The sequence below is a fragment of the Alligator mississippiensis genome, chromosome 6 (genome assembly GCF_030867095.1).
Source record: "Alligator mississippiensis isolate rAllMis1 chromosome 6, rAllMis1, whole genome shotgun sequence".
Lineage (NCBI taxonomy): Eukaryota > Metazoa > Chordata > Crocodylia > Alligatoridae > Alligator > Alligator mississippiensis.
The window spans coordinates 21,036,506-21,059,491 of NC_081829.1; the positions used below are offsets into that span (position 1 = coordinate 21,036,506).

A 22,986-nucleotide genomic window follows, 5' to 3' on the forward strand; every position below is an offset into this window, starting at 1 on the left:
GAATATCTGCAGTACAACCATCAGTTAATAAAGCAAAAAGTGCTGCGCAATTTTTTATCCCACTAAAATAACAAATAGATCCAGTTTTGCTTTTGTTGATGTCACAAGCAATTTCATTAATTTTAGCAGGGTTACAATGGAATAAATGTGGTATCTCAATCAGCAGCTGTAATATTAAATGCATCTCCAAATGCTTTGGAAATATTATATAAAATCAATTTTAAATTATGCCACTGACATCTTTTATTACTCTTCTTATTCAGTATGTAGATTTTCTCTGTGAACTGTGGAAATATTATGTGATTGTTTTCATTCATTCACTTAATGGAAAATGTAGTAAGCACAATAAGAGATTTTCTCTTGGGTTCCCTTTTTTATCTCTCACCATCTGTTGCAAACGGGTAGCCCTTAGGATCATCTGATGAGGAAGCAGCCAAGAAGGTGACTGGACATTTTCCTTCCTTTCTGTCATTAGCTGCTGGGCATCTCTCTGCTAAATCATGATGGCCCCTTTCTAGAACCAGCTTTGCAACCTGAAAGCAGGGTGGAGAAGCTTCATTCAAAAGCTGCACAGTCTGCATCAGTTTTGTACTTCTCTTCAAACAAGAGAACAGAAAAATCCCTCTCAGCTCTGTTCTGCTGCAAATTTCTCCAAATCAGTAGCCCCACTGAGTTGTGTCTTATACAAACCTGGCCAGCTTTCTTAAGATATTCCACAGCCTGCTTGTGTGTAATGCCACATAAGCTGATCCCATCCACTTCTAGCAAGCGATCACCTGAGACAGACAACAAATGAAGCAAGTCAGTCATGTGGTGCTCAGTCCATATGGGGATAAATTCTGTGCTCTTGAAGCTACCCACACTTCTCCAACTGTGGCTGCATTTTGTAACTTTCAATGGCTGCCTTAAAAGCAAGTCTATGGCTTTCTAGCCAAACTCCATTACTTCTGCATTTGCCATATTCCTAGATATTAGGAGTGTACAAAGCGGGCTCTATTTGATTCAGATTTGGATTCAGCCCGAATCACGGACAGTGATTCAATTCGTTGATTCAGATCACTGTCCCTGATTCAATTCAGCTGAATCTGAATCTGAAGATTCGATGCTGATTCAGAGAATCAACGATTCAGACATAGACACAGCTTTAAAGGTTTTTTCTACTTACTCTGAGGTAGCAGGCACAGCTCGTGATGGCTGCGATGCTGAAGCGCGTGGACCGTCCCACAGGAGTGATGGGGGGGGCCCTGCACATGCTCGGCGGTGAACCCAGAAGTGAACCGTCCACGTCTGGGTCTGCCAGGGAGTGCACTGGGCCCACCCCCCCCATGCCTCCCCAGCTTGGTGATCAGCCGCATGACGACCCCGGGTGCCCCCCCCGACCCAGGAGGCACCAGTCACTGAGATGGGGGGCGGGGGGGGGAGGCGCGCAGGGCCCCCCCTCCCCACCCCACGAGCTCCCCGGCAGACCTGGAAGTGGACTGGAAGTGCTTCACTTCTGGGTCTACTGCCGAGTGCGCTGGAGAGCCCCCGTGTTCCTGTGGGATGCTCCATGTGCCCCAGCACTGCAGTGTTCATGAGCCCCTGCTACCTAGAGGTATGTAGAAAAAACATTTAAGATACCCTGTAAAAATGTGATGATGTTAGTTACCACAAAAGATGTTCATCAGCAAACTCCTTGAAGACACTGGAGACTCTCTAGCCATATGTGTGGCTATGAAGGACAAACGGATCTAGATCTGCTTGGGACTCCTGTTTTGAGCAATGGGAGGTGTGGGTGGCAAGACAGTAACCCAGTGGTTATCAACGTTCCCACACACAGAGCACCCTTCAGTAAATGCCAGCTCTTAGCTTTCATTCATTTTTATCTACAGACAAATTCTGAAACAGGAACAACAAACAGGGCAGTTTGCAAGCACTTTGCTGGGAGCAAAAGAAGGAAGGGGAAGAGGAACCAGGCACCGGATCCTGCTCCAGGAAGGTAAGTGAGCTAGGGCTGCCTGTGTGCTTGGCTTGATGAATATTTGTTCGGTGGGCTGTGTGTCACAATGACAGAGCCACCACCTCTGGCAGCTCTTCCTCTGCTTGTACCTGTGAAATACCTGTCTAGGCAGGACCATGAACTGTTGAGGCTTCCCCCAGGTCCTGGTTTGGTGCTGTGGAGACTGTGGCTTTCAAGTTCCTTCCACTGACAGCCAGGTGAGGAAGTACCTGCAATGTGAGTGATGTATCCTGGAGCTGTCCCTTAAGAAGCAGGCAAGAGAGCTACAGGAGGAGGTAGCAAGGCTCTGAAGCATCCTCTGCCATGAGGACTTCTTCAATTCAGTGCTGAAGTGGACCTCTAGGACTGTGGAGGAAGGACTGCCAGAGGCAGCACTAGAGAAGGAAAAGGACATGGATTCCCAGGAAGGTGAAAGCTGGAAGCTTGTGACCTCTGGCATCAAGGAGAAATCTTCGTCTCACCTGAAGCAGTTTACCTGGAGAACAGATATAGAGCCCTTGCAACAGAGGAGAAGGAACATGTTGCATTGGTGGGGGAGGTCAGATGAGGCATCCCCACAGTTGGGACGTTCAAGACCATTACCACCAAGAGGAAGCAATGGGTGGTGGTGGTAGGAGACTCCTTTCTGTGAAGGATGGAGCATCCATCTGCTGGCCTGACCTGTTGTCTCAGGAGATCTGCTGCTTGCCCGGAGCCCAGATCCAATATGTCATAGAAGGATTACTGAGACTCATCTGGCCCTCTGACTACTACCCCAGACTGCTCAAAAGCAGACTTTTAACTACTACCCCAGGGTGTCAATGATACTGCCAGGGGTGACCGTTGGCAAATCAAAAGTGACTACAGAGCTCTGGGTGCAAGGATGAAGGGGACAAGGGCTCAGCTGGTGTTCTCCTCAATCCTTCCTGTCAAGGGAAAGGGCCCAGGTAGGAGTGCATACATCCTGAAGATCAATGCGTGGCTGCACAGACGGTGTTGCCAGCAGTGCTTTGGCTTCTTCGAACACAGGATGTTGTTCCAAGAAGAAGGATTGCTAGGAAGAGATGGGATCCACCTGGCAAAGAAAGGAAAGAGCAACTTTGCAGACAGGATCGCTGATGTAGTGAGTTGGGCTTTAAACTATGTTAACCAGGGGATGCAGACCAAAGCTGTAAGGTAAGTGGGGAAGTGGATGACCTGGAGAAGCACAAGCAGGAGGGGGCAACAGGGGACACATTCTCATTCTTCCTGAGAAAGCAGGGCTATCAGTTAGTTACCTCAGGGGTCTGCACATGAATGCAAAGATCCTGGGAAACAAGCAGGAAGAAATAGATGCCCACACACGATGACAGAACTATGATGTTATTGGAATAACAGAGACTTGGTGGGATAGCTCACATGACTGGAGCACTGTCATGGATGGATATAAACTGTTCAGGAAGGATGAGCCAGGGAGAAGAGGAGAAGTTTCTCTTTATGTAAAAGAGCTGTATGATTGCTCAGAGCTCCAGTATGAAACTGGAGACAGGCCTGTTAAAAGTCTCTGGGTTCGGGTCAGAGGTAAGAACAGCAAAGATGATGTTGTTGTGGGTATCTGCTATAGACCACCAGACGAAGAGGGTGAGATAGACGAGGTTTTCTTCAAACAGCTAGCAGAAGTTTCTCAATCAGAGGCCCTGGTTCTCATTAGGGGACTTCAATCACCGTAACATCTATTGGGAGGGCAATACAGCAGTGCACAGGAAATCCAGAAAGTTTCTGGAGGGGGTTGGGGACAACTTCCTGGTGCAAGTGTTGGAGAGGTCAACTACAGGCCATGTTCTTCTTGACCATGATTCACAAACAGGGAAGAATTGATAGGAAATGTAGTAGTGGATGGCAACTTGGGCAGCAGTGACCATGAGATGATTGAGTTCATGATCTTGAGGAAAGGAAGGAAGGAGAGCAGCAGAGTATGGACTCTCAACTTCAGAAAAGCAGACTTTTAACTCAGTCAGGGAACTGATGGGCAGGATCCCCTACGACAGGGGTTTTCAACTTTTTTTAGTCTACGTACCCCCTGGGTCGGACACCAAGGAGGGCGGTAGCGTGCGGCCAAATGCAAAGCAACCTAGTGACAGATGATGTGGAAAAGTCTGAAGTACTCAATGCCTTTTTTCACCTCAGTCTTCACAGGCAAGGTCAGGTCCCAGACTACTGCACCTGGTGACACAGTTTGGGGTGGAGGTGAGCAGCCAACAGTACAAGAAGAACAGGTTAGGGACTATTTAGAAAAGATTGACACGTACAAGTCTATGGGGCAAAACACGATGCACGTGTGGGTGCTGAGGGAGTTGACCAATGTGATTGCAGAGCCACTAGCCATTATCTTTGAAAACTTGTGGCAATTGGGAAAAGTCCCAGATGATTAGAAAAGGGCAAATATATTGCCCATCTTTAAGAAAGGGAACAAGGAGGATGTGGGGAACTATAGACTGGTCAGCCTCACCTCAGTCCCCAGAAAAATCATGGAGCGCATCTTTAAGGAATCTTTTTAAAGCATTTGGAGGAGAAGAAGGTGATTGGTCAGCACAGATTCACCAAGGGCAAGTTATGCCTAACTAACCTGATTGCCTTCTATGATGAGATGACTGGCTCTGTGGATGCGGGAAGAGTAGTGGATGTAATATACCTTGACTTTAACAAAGCTTTTAATAGGGTTTCCCACAACATTTTTGCAAGCAAGCTAAGGAAGTACAGGTTGGATAAATGAACCATAAGGTGGATAGAAAAGTGGCTGGATTGTCAGGCTCATATAGTAATAATCAATGGATCAATGTCTAGTTGGAAGCCGGTATCAAGTGGAGTGTATCAGAGGTTGGTCCTGGGACAAGTTTTGTTCAATATCTTCATCAATGACCTGGAAGATGAAATGGAGTGCGCCCTCAGCAAGTTTGCAGATGACACAAAGCTGCAGGGTGCAGTTGATATGCTGGAGGGTACAGCTAGTATTCAGAGTGACCTAGACAAATTGGAGGATTGGGCCAAAAGAAATCTCATGAGGTTCAACAAGGACAAGTGCAAAGTCCTGCACTTAGGACAGAACAATCCCGCTACAGGCATGGGACCAACTGGCTAAGCAGGAGCTCTGCAGAATAGGACCTGGGGGTTACAGTGGTCAGTAACCTGAATATGAGCCACCAGTATGCCCTTGTTGCAAAGAAGGCTAATGGCATACGGGGCTGCATTAATAGAAGCATTATCAGCAGATGAAGGGAAGTGATTCTTCCCTTCTATTCAGCATTGGTGAGGCCACATCTGGAGTACTGTGTCCAGTTTTGTCCCACACCCCCCACTACAGAAAGAATATAGACAAATTAGAGAGAGTCCAATTTCGATTTGAATCCAATGGTCTCAAGTTGCAGCAAGGGACACTTAGTTTAGGCTTTAGGAAAAACTTTCTCAAGAGGAGGGTAGTGAAGCACTGGAACAGGTTACCCAGAAGGGTTGTGGAATCTCCATTTTTGGAGGGTTTTAAGACATGGCTAGACTAAGCTTTGGCTGGGATGATGTACTTGGTCCTAGCTTTGAGCAGGAGTTTGGACTAGATGACCTCCTGAGGTCCTTTCCAACCATAATTTTCTATGATTCTGTTGCAAAAAAACTCAGAAAGATCACAACAGGTCAGAATGGTTTTGACCCTATAGCTTCCTATTTGAAATCTCTGGGTTTATATTGTGAACCATGCCTAGGTGTTAGCACACCTATCAATGCAAATGCTGCCTGGCATCCCTCAATACCCTTAAAAGGGTACAAGAGTACCCCAGGGTGTCATGGCATCATCACTGAGAACGCCTACAGTAACCAATAGACTGAAAGGCTGCATATTCTGTCACAGACAGCAGAAGACAATCACTGTCTGCCCCTCAACCCTTTCATGTAACACATTTCAGATATCTGTGAATAGAGTTCAGCCCCACACATTTTGCTTCCCCAGCACAGAATTGTATTTGCAAATGTCCTACCTATTTTTATTTGTCCATCTTTATCAGCTGGTCCTTTAGGGATAACCGACTTCACATATATCCCACCATGACACACACTAGTGTTAATTCCACCCTGCAAAATACATACCCACATCTTAGTGGAGTCCTGAAGCACTACATGTCCCTCCTTCAACAAAAATCAAAGCAAAAATGGGTGTTGCCATGTAAATTCTGAAGAGTGTGTCACAAATCAGCAACTGCATCAGAAACTACCTTTTAAAAATTTAGGGGGAAGACTGAAAACAGTTGCTATTCTCGTTCCATAATGAGTGTATACTGAACCTCTCAAGGCAGTCTTAATTGTCCATGTTTTACTGTTCTGTCTAAAATTCTGAGCGCTTCTATGTGACTGCATATAAATATTTTAAATCATTCTGGAATTCCCCCTCATGCTACTATAAATGTGGTTAAAGGTAGCTAAGAGTCACTTTCCAAAATCTGGATAATGCATTAAATTGCTATTAGTCTTTCAGATTAAATGTACAGACCTGGTCCTAAACATTCGTTGCCAGTAGAACTTCTCTAACATTTTTTGCAAGAATAGGAGAGTTAGTTCCCACCCCCAGGCAAATCCCAAGCTCACTTATAGGTCTGTTCTGTCTGCCTCCCTACATACTCTCAACAATTTCAAAGGAACAGATAAGCCCTAACTTTCTGCTGTATTGCCACCTTGTTTTAACGTGGGAGTAACTGTGTTTTAATGGTAAATGAAATAGTCTGTGAAACAAAATTGGCAGAGTAAATCCCATGACCCAATGGAGGGGTATCATTTCACCAAGATAAACAGGCAGCATTTCCACTGCTGCCTCTGAACATGGGAAAATAAGTTCATATAATTAGAACCTATAGTTTGTAATCGCTTTGCCAATCACTTAGGAGGGTTTGGGCCTTGAAATACTGGGCCTTGCTGTCAGCCTGTCTTCTTCTAGGACCCCATGTAATACACCTTCCCATATGTTCCTTGGTAATGTGGGCATTGTATTCATGAATGCATTGTAAGATCAAAAATAACACTTGCAGTCACACTGATTCCCAAAGTCCCGTCATCTTTAACCAGCTCCACGGTGTAGATTCCATTTGAATTGACTTCAGTGGGAGGCACTGAGTGAAAGGAGTCAGTTTCCTGTCTCGAAAATATAAACACTAATGAGACAACAGCACGGAAAGGGAGAAAAATTCTAAGAGGCCCAATCTGCTGTCATTTATACCAGTGTGGAAATCCAGATTACTATCACTTCTACCCAGGTGTAAATTGGAGCAGAATTTGATTTACATGATATAAGCTGAGGACAGCTAGGGAAGATTTTCAAAACCTGAACAATTAGATTTTTTTAATTATTATAGTCCATAACAATAAGACTTCTGAAATAATAAATTAGTACCAATTGAGAGAACCCACATTTTTCCATCAAAAACATGAATTTCCACAGGAAAAAAAGAGAAAAACTATTTTCAACATTTCCCCTGTATTTTGACTAGCTCTAAGCCTGGTCAAAATGATTATAGTACATTTAAAAATGTTAATAAAGAAACAACTGAAAATTGTTAAGCACCATTTCCATGGCATTTCCTTCTCACCCAACACATTTTTGTTCCGCTCTGTTACTTTCTATATTTTTAATAGCCAAATATTTCGAAAAGTACATATTAGACGTACTGGGCACATCTACATGTTCATTAATGCGCCATGGTTACAGCACATTCAGTTTAGTAGCTGTAATAACAGGTACTAACTGAATGTGCACTAACTGGCACTACTGAGCAGTAGCACTGGCACACAGTTTTTTTGTGATGTTAATGCACGATAGACTAATTCAACTGTGCTTAGCATGGCTTTCGCTATGGTGCGTTAATACTCAGTAGAATTAGTCTACATGTAGATGCGCCCACTGTTACTAAGTACTACTAAAACAGTATTTACCTCCATATCCATATGGCCAACTGAAAGAACAGAAATCTTGTTAACCAATTCTGGTGCCAAACTCCAAGAAAGAACCTTTTCAAGTTCATCTATATTTATGTCTTTTTCCTTGGAGGGTCCTGTATGGCAGCCTTGTATTCTTTTTCTCCCACTGTCTATGCAAGTTGTCTCAGACTCACTGGTGCTGCTTTTTCTTGACAGATTTTTCTCTTCCTTTATTCCTTCCTCATACATGTCTGCAAAAACAGACCAACACCAAACATTGTCAGCTGAAAAAATCTGGAGAGAGATACTGTTGTGCATTGCCACTGCCAAATTCTAGCGCCACAGGCCAGATGCCGTGACTCCATGCTCTGGATCTTGCCCATGACATAATTTCCATCGACTTCACTGGTACAAGATTAGTATCAGAAAGCACCAATACATTTCACAGAGACTGCTGAACAGCCAACAGATAGTAGCTATTAGGAGTCACTTGTACTTACTACTTGCCAACTTAAACTACAGTTTAGTGGAAAAATTCTTCTAACATATCCCATTACAAGTGCCCTGAGCCAACTAATCTCCTGCAGCAGATAAAGACATCCAAAACTGTATTGTACCTTTTGGTTGAGAGATGATCAGTTCCACTTCATCAGGAGCACTCTGTATAATTTTAATTGCAGTATTAAAAGAAACACCCTCAAGACTAATATTATTCACAGATATGAGTCTTCCACCTAAAATAGGATTAAAACAAAAAACATCAAAAGGGAAAAAATAAGGTCAGAATGATTCATTATAAACCATGAAAGCATCTCAATTCTAATTAAAAATTGGGGACAGTGACCTGGTTTGATGTGCCCAGCTCTGTCTGCAGGTCCTCCGGGAATAACTGAAGCAATAAAGATTCCAAGGTCTAATTTCCCCACATTTTCTCCTCCAATAATTACAAAACCTGTGAAAATGAGATAGCACAAGACGAGAGAGATGCTAGTATTATTGGAAAAAATGAACAGCTGAAGAACAAAAACATCTTTTCTATTGCCATAAGTTATGTGCACATTCCAGGGACTTAAACTCTCTGATCTTTAACTTCATCTAGACCTTGATTTAGGAGAGTAATTAAGCTCAAACTTAAAATTTAACATCCACTAAATTTTAGCTTGATTTCAATAGAGAGTGGTTACCCTTCCTCAATAAAAAAGGTGCTCTCCTGAGTCAGGACCTTAAAGTGCTGAACTCCCAAGTCAGATAAGCCACAACCAACATAGCCTTGGAAACTGTTATAACAACTAACTGAGAAGTATAAACCTTGTTAGATGCATTTGATAGATCCTTACTAGAACATATTTATCATATGCTTGATTTTGTATTTTGACTACTTGTACCATCAGTGCTGCACTAGCCAGTGCCTGCGTTAGCTGTAATAAGGCTTGTAGCTTAGCATATATGCCTTTTGCCTCTTTCTTATTGGATAATTAGTTATAAAAATTCCCCTCTGGAACTCTGATTTATTCCCTGCAGCTGGTTTTGATGACAAGTTTGTTTTACTAAGCAGCATGCAAGAATTTCAATTAGAGAGGCCCACATTGTGGTATGTTTGCATCTAAATGAGATCATTCTTAAGGTTTAGATCTAAATAATAATTCTACATGCATTGTAAGGCCAACACACATAGGTAGTCAGCTGGGTTTTAACCAGTGACTTTCCAAATAAAGCTCTATCATCCATGTTACAAGTGTGACTGATCTAGCAGCAGTAACATGCTGCTGCCCTCTACAGACCAACCATTAAAAGAGGGTGCAAACACATACTTTGCTGGTGTGTTGCATAACAGAATTTTACGTACATAACAATTTAAGCACTCAAAAGTCAGGAAATAGCAGTGTTATGATGATATATTTGCTATATTGCTGAAAGACCTAGACAAGTACCTTAAATGTCAGATGGGAAACCAGGGTCTAGTTGTTTTAGTAAAGCACCATAAACCTCCCTGAATTTTTGGTAACCCCTTCGAGAAAAATGTGGCTGCTGATGCTTTGAACCTGTCTAATCCTTTCCTATACCTCTTTCTATCAACAAAACCAATCTTACATATTGTGAGAGCCAGGGCAAAAGCAGTGGGAGGCTGTTTTAATACCAGACAGTGGGAAGTATGGTAACATTTTAATGCTGCAAAGAAATACCACAAAATATTCATGTGCATTTGAACCACTTAAATGTACAAATATATCTTAAATGGTTCAAATGCATATGATTATTTTATAGTATTTTTTTGCATTTTAACTAATTAATTCAGCGTACAAAATGTCTAGACATGATTCTGCCTCATTGCTTAAAAATAAATGAATTCTCAAGTTTGGTTCCAATGTGCAGTGCCCCATGCAGGATGGGGCCTGGGATAACTGCCCCATTGTCCTTGCCCTATGGCCACCCCATCACTGATGGAGTCAGCAAGAAAGAAGAAGCTTACGGACTTACTTAGTTTCAATCAGCAAATGTCATACTCAGTAGCTATATTAGGATAGAGAAAACACAAAGGCATTTTTATAACTGGCAACACACAGCCTGTGTGCAGCCTATGCAGTGAGCCAGGCTCATTAAAAAAAACTAATAGACTTTACTGAATGAAAACAAAGGCTAGAAATAGACATCACCAAATGAAGCAAATCATCTGTCACAGATTGCGTCCTGGTACAACTGGTCCAGTTCATTGGGTGAAACATATATTGCCCACTATATCATCTCTATTGATCCTGGGAGCGCAACTTGGTAAGTGGGAAAACCACAGCTTCCCCACTTCCAGAAATGCAGCCTAGAGATTCCCAGGTGCATGTCTCTGTAAGTGGAGAAAGCTGGGCAGGTGCTCCGTGGGCTTGAGGGGCCCAGTCCTAGGAATTCCTGTGGTTTGAAGGATCAGACTCCTCAAGCCCCGATAGCATCTGCCTGCAGCAGTGAGAGAGCATGGGAAGCTCCAAGGCGCTTATGCTCTTGCACCATAAAGTAAACAGACATCCACTGTTAAACTGTGGCAAAAATTAATAACACTTTCATCACAGCCACAATTTGTGGCATGACAAGGTGTATAGATGCCTGTTTGCTTGGCCTTTGTGCTGCCATGCAATTTTTTATGGTAGCACAAATGTTATGGAAGGCAATGCCTGTTTTTACCCAAAAAGTAAGCTAAAGACTCATATGCACAAACTGAAAATCCTGGTACCAAAAATATGAATGTTCCTTACTCACCAAAGCCATTTTGAGAATCACGTTTTAAATGGACACAAATAATTTCTCTTTCCAGTCCACTTAACACAATCTCCTTTTGGCTAACTGGTGAACATGATGCTGTGAAACGAAACAGCTGAAATCAATGCAGACAAAAGCCACAAGGGAAGAAAAGAGTTGCATTTGGTTTGGGGCAATTTGGGTGTTTAAAAGGTAAATATACTTTGTCCTTAATGTCAAGCTTACAATTCATTTTAAACAAATATAATACAGGTGGGGAGTGTTAGAGCAAGACTCCTGGAGATCAGCTCTCTGTAGGTATCCAGAGAACACACAAGCACAGTTTGTAGCGGGCATGCTGCTGCTATATTGTCCTAGGAATCCCTGTCCATCCCCACTCACAGGATTCATGTCTAGCAGTGGATGTGTCTACACAAAACACTGTGTCACCATAGTGACAAGCTACAGTGACATGCTGTGGCGGGCACAAACTGTGATGCCAACGCTACATTGCCATAGCTCATCACTACAGTGACACAGAGTCTAATAATAACCAAGCGCTACCAGGACTGCACAGTGCATGTGTAGATGCACCTAGTAAAAAGCTGGTTTGAGCTGTGATTTTTAATGGAATTTGAGGGGAGCAAACACCCAACTCATATTGTATTTGAGTGGGATTTAGGACTTAGTTCCCTGGATTTAACTCCCTGGACTTAACTCCCTCCCAACCAGCAGCAGTTGTGATGATGGCTATTGTAATGGGATCATATGTCACCCTGTGTATGAGACTTCAAAGTATGGTTTTACTCTGAAAGGGGGATGTGTAAAAGATTACATTTTTGTCCTGGGTAGATTTGCTCTTTCTCCATATGTGAATCAGACAAGCTGACTTCAGGGACAAAAATAGTTTTTATTGCTTTTATTTTTATTAGCTGCACAATGCAAGCTTAGGTATATAGTGGAACCTGGAGTCTGTTCTGACTCATGCATTATGTACATAGCTGGCATGACATACCAAGCCAAATTATGCCCTTAGAAACATCCGTGGAACTTCAGTTAAGGCATTCACATATGATTGAGCAACTTCACTCAAGACAATTGTGTGTCACTGGACGCATCTACATGTGCCTCTTTTAAGCAGACTTAGCCTAAAGTCGCCATTTTTAAAGCACATTAAGGGCACATGTCTACACATGCAGAAACAATTGGTGACAGACAGGGGGGACAAGGCTGAACTCCTCAACGAGTTCTTTGCCTCAGTGTTCCTAAGTGAGGGACACGACAAGTCTCTCACTGGGGTTGTACAGAGGCAGCAGCAAGGCGCCAGACTTCCACACGTAGATCCTGAGGTGGTGCAGAGTCACTTGGAAGAACTGGATGCCTTTAAGTCGGCAGGCCCGGATAAGCTCCATCCGAGGGTGCTGAAGGCACTGGCCAACATCATTGCAGAGCCACTGGCGGGAATATTCGAACGCTCGTGGCGCACGGGCCAAGTCCCGGAGGACTGGAAAAGGGCTAACGTGGTCCCCATTTTCAAAAAGGGGAGGAAGGAGGACCCGGGCAACTATAGGCCAGTCAGTCTCACCTCCATCCTTGGTAAAGTCTTTGAAAAAATTATCAAGGTTCACATTTGTGAGAGCCCAGCAGGGCAAATTATGCTGAGGGGAAACCAGCACGGGTTTATGGCGGGCAGATCGTGCCTGACCAATCTAGTCTCTTTCTATGACCAGGTTACGAAACGCCTGGACACAGGAGGAGGGGTGGATGTCGTATACTTAGACTTCAGGAAGGCCTTCGATACGGCATCCCACCCCATACTGGTGAACAAGTTAAGAGGCTGTGACGTGGATGACTACACAGTCCGGTGGGTGGCGAACTGGCTAGAGGGCCACACCCAGAGAGTCGTGGTGGATGGGTCAGTCTCGACCTGGAAGGGTGTGGGCAGTGGGGTCCCGCAGGGCTCGGTCCTTGGACCGATACTCTTCAATGTCTTCATCAGTGACTTGAACGAGGGAGTCAAATGTACTCTGTCCAAGTTTGCAGATGACACAAAGCTATGGGGAGAAGTGGACACGCCGGAGGGCAGGGAACAGCTGCAGGCAGACCTGGACAGGTTGGACAAGTGGGCAGAAAACAACAGGATGCAGTTCAACAAGGAGAAATGCAAAGTGCTGCACCTAGGGAGGAAAAATGTCCAGCACACCTACAGCCTAGGGAATGACCTGCTGGGTGGCACAGAGGTGGAAAGGGATCTTGGAGTCCTAGTGGACTCCAAGATGAACATGAGCCGGCAGTGTGACGAAGCCATCAAAAAAGCCAATGGCACTTTATCGTGCATCAGCAGATGCATGACGAATAGGTCCAAGGAGGTGATACTTCCCCTCTATCGGGCGCTGGTCAGACCGCAGTTGGAGTACTGCGTGCAATTCTGGGCACCACACTTCAAGAAGGATGCGGATAACCTGGAGAGGGTCCAGAGAAGGGCAACTCGTATGGTCAAGGGCCTGCAGACCAAGCCCTACAAGGAGAGACTAGAGAAACTGGACCTTTTCAGCCTCCGCAAGAGAAGGTTGAGAGGTGACCTTGTGGCTGCCTTTAAGTTCATCACAGGGGCACAGAAGGGAATTGGTGAGTATTTATTCACCAAGGTGCCCCTGGGGGTTACAAGAAACAATGGCCACAAGCTAGCAGAGAACAGATTTAGATTGGACATTAGGAAGAACTTCTTCACAGTTAGAGTGGCCAAGGTCTGGAACGGGCTCCCAAGGGAGGTGGTGCTCTCCCCTACCCTAGGGGTCTTCAAGAGGAGGTTAGACGAGTATCTAGCTGGGGTCATCTAGACCCAGCACTCTTTCCTGCTTATGCAGGGGGTCAGACTCGATGATCTATTGAGGTCCCTTCCGACCCTAATGTCTATGAACATGCATGTCCTTAATGCACCTTAAAAATGGTGATTTAAAGCTATGTGAGCCTAAATTTGATACCTGCATAAAGCAGGTATCAAATTTAGGCACGAATAGCTAAGTTGCATTAGTGCATGTGTAGATGTGCTAATGTGCATTAACACAGTATGCATCAATGGATAGACACTGCGTTAATGCGCATTAGCACATCTGCACATGCACTAGTGCGACTTTAGCTATTTACACCTAAAATTATTGTACCTTAATGCACATTAGCATGTCCACGTGTAGATGCATGCCTAAATTACCTTAAGTTTAGGCAAACATAAATACACATGTAGACATGTGCACTGAGGCAATAATTTGACCTGGGAACCCTTATTACTGTTGCTGATGTCAGAGAATGGAGAAAAAGATCCCAAGTAAACTCATTGACTCAGGGTTAATTTATAGGTCTGATTAGGGAAAAAAATCTTTTGCTTTATAAAATGAAGAACTTTGGTTTGGAGTCACTGAAAAAAAAGTGTAGAATTCTATGGTTCCATTTTTCAATATAGCACTGCCTGTTAAGTACATCACAGACCATTATACTTACGGCTGGCTATATTCTGATTTGAGCGGATAGAGAGATAGTCATAACTTCTTTGGTTTTCATTTAAATTAATGTGCACTTCTGACTGAGACAATCCTGATGGTGAGCTAGCAGTCAAGAAAGGAGGTTTACATTAATATAATAAATCAACAACGTGACTTAGCACTTATCATCATCTATAATTTACAAATACTGGTCAGAGGTAAGAAGAGAACACAGATATTCCTTGCGTATGACCACCTGCTCAAGCCACTAGACCATATCTCATGGATAGAGATGCATGTTGTTTGTAGTGCTGGCATTAGTTTTCAAATTAGATCTAATGCAAGACCACTTATGTAAGGATTTTTTCATGAGTCAGGAGGAAACAAACCCTTTATTTTAATGCAAACAGCAGGAAAGCAGGGCAAAATCCCAGCATGAGTCTGCTATTCCTTCATATAAAGAGGAGTATTGATGGCTCATTACTGCTCCTCACTCATCTAGACCCTAGCATTTTAAATGGCACAACAAGCTCTTCAAGGCCTTGTGAACCCTGTGCAGCTAGAGCAACCACCAGCACTTTGGTGGAGGTAGTGATGTAAATGAGAAGTCATTCTCTTTTTCTGCGTACAACACTTCTAAACATTGAGGAATCCCTGAGGCAGGAGAGCCTTTAAGATAGTTAACTCCACACATAGGTGGATATAGGACTTTCTTAAGGGGGTGCAAGGTAAAAGTGACCAGCACTGCAGGGGTGGCTGCATCTTGTACTCCTAGTGTCCCTCCCAACCAGTACAGACAGACCACACCATGAAAGAACAGCTGAAGATTTTTTTTAAGTCCCTGAATCAGGTAAAAATTTCACACCCACTGTTCTCACACCCCCTCCATTCCCAGCAGCATGTTCCCTTCCCTCTCATTCCCCATTTTCCCTGCCCACCGCTGTTGTTGTCCTCCACTGATCTCGGGGTGGAAGAAGCTGCAGAGCCAGTCCTGCTGGGCTACGTGGGAGGCCAAACTCAGGCACAGTAGCCGTGACAGTAGACAGGTTCCCCTTCCTGAGCCTTCCCCCAGCCTGGCAGGGAAGACACAGAGGACTGGGCCAGGTGGAAGAACCTACCCACCACTGCCACTGAGCCTGGCTCATCTGACAGCCCAGCTGGGGCAGAGTAAGAACAAATCTAGAGCTCCTCTTGTCCCTGGTTCAGCCTGAGAGAGCAACAGCAGTGGATAGGGAAAAGGAGAAATGGAATGGGAAGGGAGGGGACGTGTCCCTGAACACAGGAGAAGAGGGGGATTCTTACCTGCTTCAGGGACTTTTTTAAAGTCCCTGGCTGCTGCCCCTGAGGTATGCTCAAAAAGTGGGGGGGGGGGGGGGGGGGAGGTGATCAGGCCTCCTCTGTACCCTCTCTGTATCTGCCTCTGCCCCATGCATTCAGTTCTGATACTGCCTGTCTGAGAGGGGCACGCACACACCCTGTGCTCTCCTTTTCACTTCTGTTCTTTTTTTCCTCTGTTCTTTTTTATCAGGCAGAGAGAAAATGGTTTGGTCTTTGAATCTGACACAAAGAGTACCTCTGCTAGCAGTCAAATCCTTACTGGTTAGATTGTGCCTTCTGTGTGTTCGTGTAATATCTAATACAGTGTAGCCCCCCCCACCCTATCAGGGGCTGTTTGGCATGACTACAATGTTAATAATGGCTAATGATGCACGCTGAATTTTCAAGAGATTTGAAAGAAGTCTGCAATGATATGAAGCGCAATAGTTCATTTCAACTCAGATATACAGTGCAGAATCAGTTTTGGCATGTCAGAAAATCTTAGGGTCAGTATTGTTATTTAGACCTGATGAAGAATGGCTTGTATTCAAATTCTTGTCTAACTTTATCCCAACTATATAGTTAGTCCAATAAAATATATCACCTTAAGAAATTCTTGCCCCTGGGATTATTATGGTTATTTAGACCATTTTGCATGTGAATGCTGCTTTGTACAGCAGGTAACCGTGTTCAGGAAGGCTAAGGGTGTAAGCTGGTAAAGAGAATACAATATGGGAACAACTGGGGTGATCACTGCAGGTGGGATGCATCATGAATTAACTCTGAAGCAACAGTGTCCACTTTGGAAGAAACATACTGGACGTGTCTAAATGGGAGATTTACTGCGCAGTTGACTAATTAGCTGCATAGGAAATGTCTTGGTATCTTAGGCCAAAGGAAATGAATTTACTCTGCAGCAGGATAGTACTTGTAAATATGCACATGCACACACACTAAAACTGGTACAAACTTACCTTTTTGGTTTTATTAACTTACTTAACAACAAAACATAAGAAAAGGCCAAATTCAGGAAAATGTTTAGGCTGAGGTTTAAGGTTCAGGGTCTTTCCATGAAGGAACCCATCTATCTCTGCCCCTTTTCTCTGCCACAATGGGCATTTATACACATGCTCCGGGACTTGGGGGGTCGGAGGGATGCTTTAATTAGAGTGGCTCTTGGAGCTGATCTAATCATGAACTCCGCATGCCCCTGGAGGCTGGGGGGGCATGGTGAGCTCCCGCAGGCAGAGACAGCACTGGCAGTGGTGGGAACATGGTGACAGCAAGCAGGAAGCACCCGCAAGCAGCTGCGGTGCTGTCAGTGTTGGGGTGGCAACCGGTGGCCAGTGACCACCTGCAGACGCTGCTGGCAGCATTGGCAGTGGCCAGCAGCAATCACAGACCACCCACAGATGCTGCCGGTGGTGTTGGCAGCAAGGGGGGGCGGGTGGCAAGTGGCAACCGCCTGCAGGTGCCACTAGCAGTGTTGGGGGCACCTTTTCACAAGGCATGCACTGTCACGCTCAGGGGGTGCATGTGCACCTGCGTGCACCCCCTACATGTCACAATGGATCTAATTAAAGTGCCTGGAGCGCCTTGTGTATCAGCATCTCCTTGCTTAAAAATGGTGGTGGGGGCACTTTAACTAAAGCTCATCGAATGAGCTTTAGTTAAAAGCACCCCCTCCATCATTTTTAAGCACAGGGACACTGATACACAAGATGCAGGAGTCTGCTGGAGCAGGGTAATTACCATGCTCCAGCAGACTCGATTAACTGAGTCTGCTTCAACACGCTGTAATTACAGCACATCAAAGCAGCCTCACTGCTCGTGTATAGGCACCCATTGATTCCCAAACCTGTTTTATGCTACTGGTGTGGATCTAATAGGACCTTTCTGGTTTGACATGACAGTAAAGCAGCAGAAGTAAATCAGCTCTACATCATTATGCTGGGTCCTATATTTTGGCACCTTGTCATAAAAATGTTTTAAGTAATTCTGTAAAAGGTTGCAGTGCAAGCTTTAATCCTGTTACAGCCACTGCTAAATTGGCAGCAGCTTTTGACTGCTAAAGCTTGAATTGCAGAGTTTTCAAGGAGAGAGTAAGTGTTGCTGAGCAGCAGCCCCTGCCTTCCTGGCTGCAGCCAGAGCCAAGCACAAAGCCAGCCCACAGCAGCCATTCCAGTGTCCCTATGCCTCCAAGCTGGCACAGAAGTCATCTTCCTTGCTTAAAGCACAGACCCCAATTTTAGATGGTTAATTTTTGGGGAAAAGGTGTCTATGGTATATGACTAAATACATGTATCTATTTGCCAAACTAATATACACTTTTAAACACATTTAAAGGAAAAGGTGCAAATTTAAACCCACCTGCCTAGGTTGCTTTTGTCTCCAACCACATTGTTGGTTCCAACACTGATGCTATCACAAGACCTACTCATCATCCCAGCATCTGCATTTTCCAAATCAGTCCTGCACAGCAAATTTTCTGAATGAGACATTCTTTGAGACAAGACAAAGTGTTCATGTTGAACTGCATATGTGGCATTCATTTGATCTGTTTCCAAAAATTTGCTTTCTTCTCAGATGGAAGGAGACCAAAGAAAAGATAGAAGGAAAAGAAGAGTAGAAGGATGTCAAAGATTTTATGTCCAAAATTGCTCTCAGTTTGCCTTTTTCAACATAACAGACTTACAAAATATCTGGCATTATACATATTAAACTTGTTTTGATACCCTAAGATCATCTATGCATTATGGTGGGGAAAAAGATGTTCTATCATTTTCTTTCATAGGAAGTATCATGATGGTTTTCATTTGGGTTTGAATTCCATTCATATGGGCTTCAGTACAAATTCACTCTCTACAGAGGGAATTGCAGTGCTTGGCCCCAGCAAACCAGAATCTCTCTCAGAGGCTGTGCTTACATGAATGGCAGACTGTGCAGTTGTTAAATGACTACGTAGTAACCAGTGTTACTGCACAGTACCATCTCCGCAATTTTTTCCAATGCTACTACACAGTAGCTCATTACTACTGCAGAGTAGTGTTGCATCACAGTTAGTGCCTGGCAATGCTACTGCATGGTAGCCACAAGCTACTGCGCAATAGCTCGTTGCTACTGCACAGTAGCGTCTCATGTAGATGCTCCCAGAAATGTGCAGTTTAAGATCAGGAAGCGGAACTCAAATGGAAAAATTCTGTCTCTAGAGGACTGAATTGACTGTAACCAGAGAACCCTCATTTGTTTCATAAATCACCAGTCCAATACGCATGTATCTAAGGAGATCTGAGCACTTCCGATAATCCTTCTACAACTCAGAGAGGAAGCAAGAAGCCGAGTCTTAGCCCTGAGCATTTTGTGCAAGTGAAGTAAGGGCTATATTAAGACAGTACATAACCTGTAATTTTCCACTTCCAAGTTAAACTACCAATTCTTTTTAGACTATTAGATATTGTGGACTGAAAGAAAAGAATCTGCAACTCTATCCCATGGAAGGTCCTTGGATAAACTAAAGCTAACTGAGTCAATGTTAATCTGTTCAGGTTTTTGCTCACCAGGTAGGAATACTTTGGGGAGAGGCTGGCAATTAGGACTAATCTAATGCACAGTAAAGCATCACCATCTATACATGCGTGGGACTTGTTGTGCAGTAAATTATGCTAACGCACTGTTTGCTAGTACCAGGAAATACAGATTAAATACTAGATTAATGGCACATTAGCTACTGTGTAGTAGTACCCATGTAGATGCTGATTGGGAGCAATTTGCTCCCAGTCAACTCAGGCAGCAGGGGTCCTGCTGCTGACTGGCTAAGTCCTGATGCTGCGGGGAGATATGCCAGCTGCATAGATAGCTGTCTCCCCTCCACGTGGGGATCAGGACCCATCCTGATCCCCATGGGCCGGTAGAGCTCTCCCAGCAGCAATGACTGCTGCATCCCACCCGCATGGAAATCAGGTCAGGACCCAATGCATGTGACCAAGAGAGCTGTCCCTGCTCAGTGGGGACGCTGCCTGCCAGTCGTATAGGGATTCGGATCTCCATGTGGCTGACAGGCAGCATCCCTGCTGAGTGAGGACAGCTCTCCTGGCCACATGGGAATCGGGACCAGCCCGTGCCCCCTGCCAGCCCCAGGGCTGGCACCTGGGGAGGGGGCCTGGAGCTCGCCCTGGTTGCTGCAGGGGGGCAGAACAAGGCAGCAGCATCCCTGGACTGAGCTGCTCCTGTCAGGAGCAATTTGGTCCTGAGAGGCGCGCATGTAGCCCCAGAGCACTTTATTACACCTAAATTTTCAGGGAAGAAAATTCATGTGCGTTATTTGCACGTGTGGATGTACCCATATAAAAGCAAAACAAGAGCTCTGCTGCCACAAGAAAGGGGCTTGCAAGGTAGGGGAGCTAAAAACTAATAAGGATTACCTGTCCTAATTAACATGCATGAGCATCTCTTCCAGAGTTCTCTTCCTATTAGATATTATTCTGAATGTAGCCCTCTGGAATAGTACTTTTTAATTTCATTACAACTAAGCCCCTTAAACTTAATGGATTTGGACAGAGACATTTTAAAGTATCTAAAGGGTTTGCTGGCCACGTTATTAGCACAACCTAAGAGTTACCATGGTGATAGCTAAGTAGGAAGTTGCCAGCAAGTTTGTGGAGATTTTGACTTATACCTCTGAACCAGGGAGCATTCCTATTGATTTGTGCATAAGGGATTCCACTAGTATGAAAATGTCGAGGAAAGAATTATGCCGGTAGTTAATATGGTTAAATTGTCAGTAAGGGTCCCTGCCAACTGCCTTAAAGGAACCATTCCCTTAGACCAGAATGACACACCAGTACTGAATCCCACAACCTGCAGTCACTCCCTCAAGCTAATGGCTGGCACAAGCCATAACAGTTTCTGTGGTATGAGGCACTTGTAACTAGGACTTGTGTTATAATTATACTGCCTTCTAATTTATTTTGCTCTCTTACATCTTGATTATAAAAGTTTTCATTCTAAAATATTACTGCAAGTACATGTTGCCCAACAAACCAAACAGTCTGTTCTTGAGGCTTACTTATATGCTAGATCTCTGTTTCATGGAGTTAAATTAAGAATAGAAAGAACCTCAATAACGTAAGTGGTTGACAAGCATAAGCCTTGTTTTTACTGCTAGCACCTTTGTGTAAGGATTTCATGCTAGGGGCAAAAAAATTGTTTCCTGTAAAAAAATGTTCAAAAGGCTAACCATTGCCCAAGAATCAGCATTTCCGCAAGAGGTGGGGACAGGATGTTCTAAGGGGCAGAATGCTGACTTGAAAGTCAGGATGCCTGGTTTTATTCCTAGCTCTGCCAAGGACACTTGGATTTTTGTTTGGGGGTCATCTCTTATTTTCAGTTGCTACAGAACCATTTATTAGGCTTTCTTGGTTCAGAGATTAAATCCAGCCCAACACTGTTGGACACAGTAAGCCACACATTCAGTGGAATAGATCTGTGCTTTCCACCAGCAATAGATCTGATCAGTTGACCCCAAAACCACCAACAAGGTTACTGCAGCACTGTGTAATAAAACTGTTTTCCTATTTATTTAGCTGTACGCCACTGATTACCAAAACACCTTACAGACTTTAATTAAGACTCCTTCAGGAAAAGAAATATTATTCTCCCTATTTTATAGATTGTAAGCTGAATCACAGTGAGATTAAACAATTGTATAAGAGCACCTGTGAGAGAGGATATAGTAGAACCAGCCACATCTACATGAGATGCTGACTGCGCAGGAGCCTGATACCACTGCACAGTAGCGTTGTGTGGCAAAACCTGTGATGTGACACTACTGTGCAGTAGTTCTGGGCTCCTGCACAGTCAGTGTCACAAAAAAGACCTTCATCAACACTACTGCGCAGTAACTCGGGTTACTGTGCAGTCATTTAGTCCTTATTTATACAAGTACTAAGTGACTGCACAGTCAGCATTTCATGTAGACATGGCCACCAAGTGGTAAACCTACAGCATATTTCATTTCCTTTAGCTTCCTTTGCGCCTCACATGATTGGTTGTGTGAGGGAAGGTATGTTCCTAGCTCACCTGATGAAGCTTGCCAAAGATGAAAGGAACTCATCCGTGCGTTAAATTTGTGCTGAGCAGAGCAGAGGTGCAGCAAATATTTACAGGTCTTTGCCGTGTCAGTGATGAACTTGTGTTTTTTGAAACTGCTTTCAATCATGAACTTTTTTCTCTAGAGAGAACACAAAGGCACATTTGGTTTACATTCCAAAAAGGACATTTTCTGACGAATATAAAGCTCCCCTATATAACTGTGCTCATTTTTCCAGATATATGCATGCATTGTACATGCGGTGATTCCCTTCACAAAGTTGATAGTAATGAATCAGATGTCTGGCATACGTATTTAGAACATATATGCCCTTCATTAAAATCAATGTGCTCTGGACACTGATTTCATTGGAACTGACAAGACTTGGACCTCTCAATGTTAACATAACACTCATAACATTTTAACCAATAGGATGCAAGTACCTTGAGGCAGGCAAGCTAGTGATGAGAAGAGAGAAGAGAGCTGAGTGATGAATGGCTGACATATTTCTGATCCAAGCAGAAGGGGACTGCAGTCCCAAATATAGCCGAGTCAGTGCACAAGAATTCTAATGGTAACCCTGAATTAGATGCGTTTATCAAATTCACAGTCTGAGTGGCTATAAAACCGAATGGAATGCAAAGGGTTCTCTTGGTTCCCACTCACATGAGCTGAAATCCTCTCCATTTCCTGCCACTGGAACCTTAAGACAGCAATTCTTGTGTGGTTTTTCACATCATACACAATGATGCCTTTGGCACAGATTCCCAGGACAGTATCAGCTCCTGCTGCCTTCTTCTCTTGGAACACATGATGGAATAGCATGCCATATTCAGGGAGCTGCTGAGTCACCTTTGCAGAGAGAGAGGTAGTGAGTTTATACAGCGCTATGTATAATGTGTATTGCATAGAGCCCAATCCTCCTATCCTAGCACATGACCAGAAAGGAACAAAATCGAGTGGGAAAAAAT

The 22,986-nt window shown here is 44.1% G+C and overlaps 1 protein-coding gene across 1 annotated transcript in view; it reads right to left on the minus strand.

Annotated features, from left to right (window-relative positions):
• FRMPD2 (FERM and PDZ domain containing 2) overlaps positions 1 to 22,986 on the minus strand; it is a 133,126-nt gene that overhangs the window by 66,955 nt on the left and 43,185 nt on the right. Inside the window, exons 14-25 of the mRNA XM_059730323.1 lie at positions 22,682 to 22,867; positions 22,006 to 22,156; positions 18,298 to 18,505; positions 14,630 to 14,733; positions 11,153 to 11,251; positions 8,754 to 8,861; positions 8,527 to 8,643; positions 7,925 to 8,160; positions 7,022 to 7,126; positions 5,983 to 6,076; positions 691 to 776; positions 386 to 533 (exon numbers count right to left, since the gene is read on the minus strand). Of these exons, the coding sequence (XP_059586306.1) occupies positions 386 to 533; positions 691 to 776; positions 5,983 to 6,076; positions 7,022 to 7,126; positions 7,925 to 8,160; positions 8,527 to 8,643; positions 8,754 to 8,861; positions 11,153 to 11,251; positions 14,630 to 14,733; positions 18,298 to 18,505; positions 22,006 to 22,156; positions 22,682 to 22,867 (1,642 nt within the window). The remainder of the gene's footprint in view (positions 1 to 385; positions 534 to 690; positions 777 to 5,982; positions 6,077 to 7,021; positions 7,127 to 7,924; positions 8,161 to 8,526; positions 8,644 to 8,753; positions 8,862 to 11,152; positions 11,252 to 14,629; positions 14,734 to 18,297; positions 18,506 to 22,005; positions 22,157 to 22,681; positions 22,868 to 22,986) is intronic.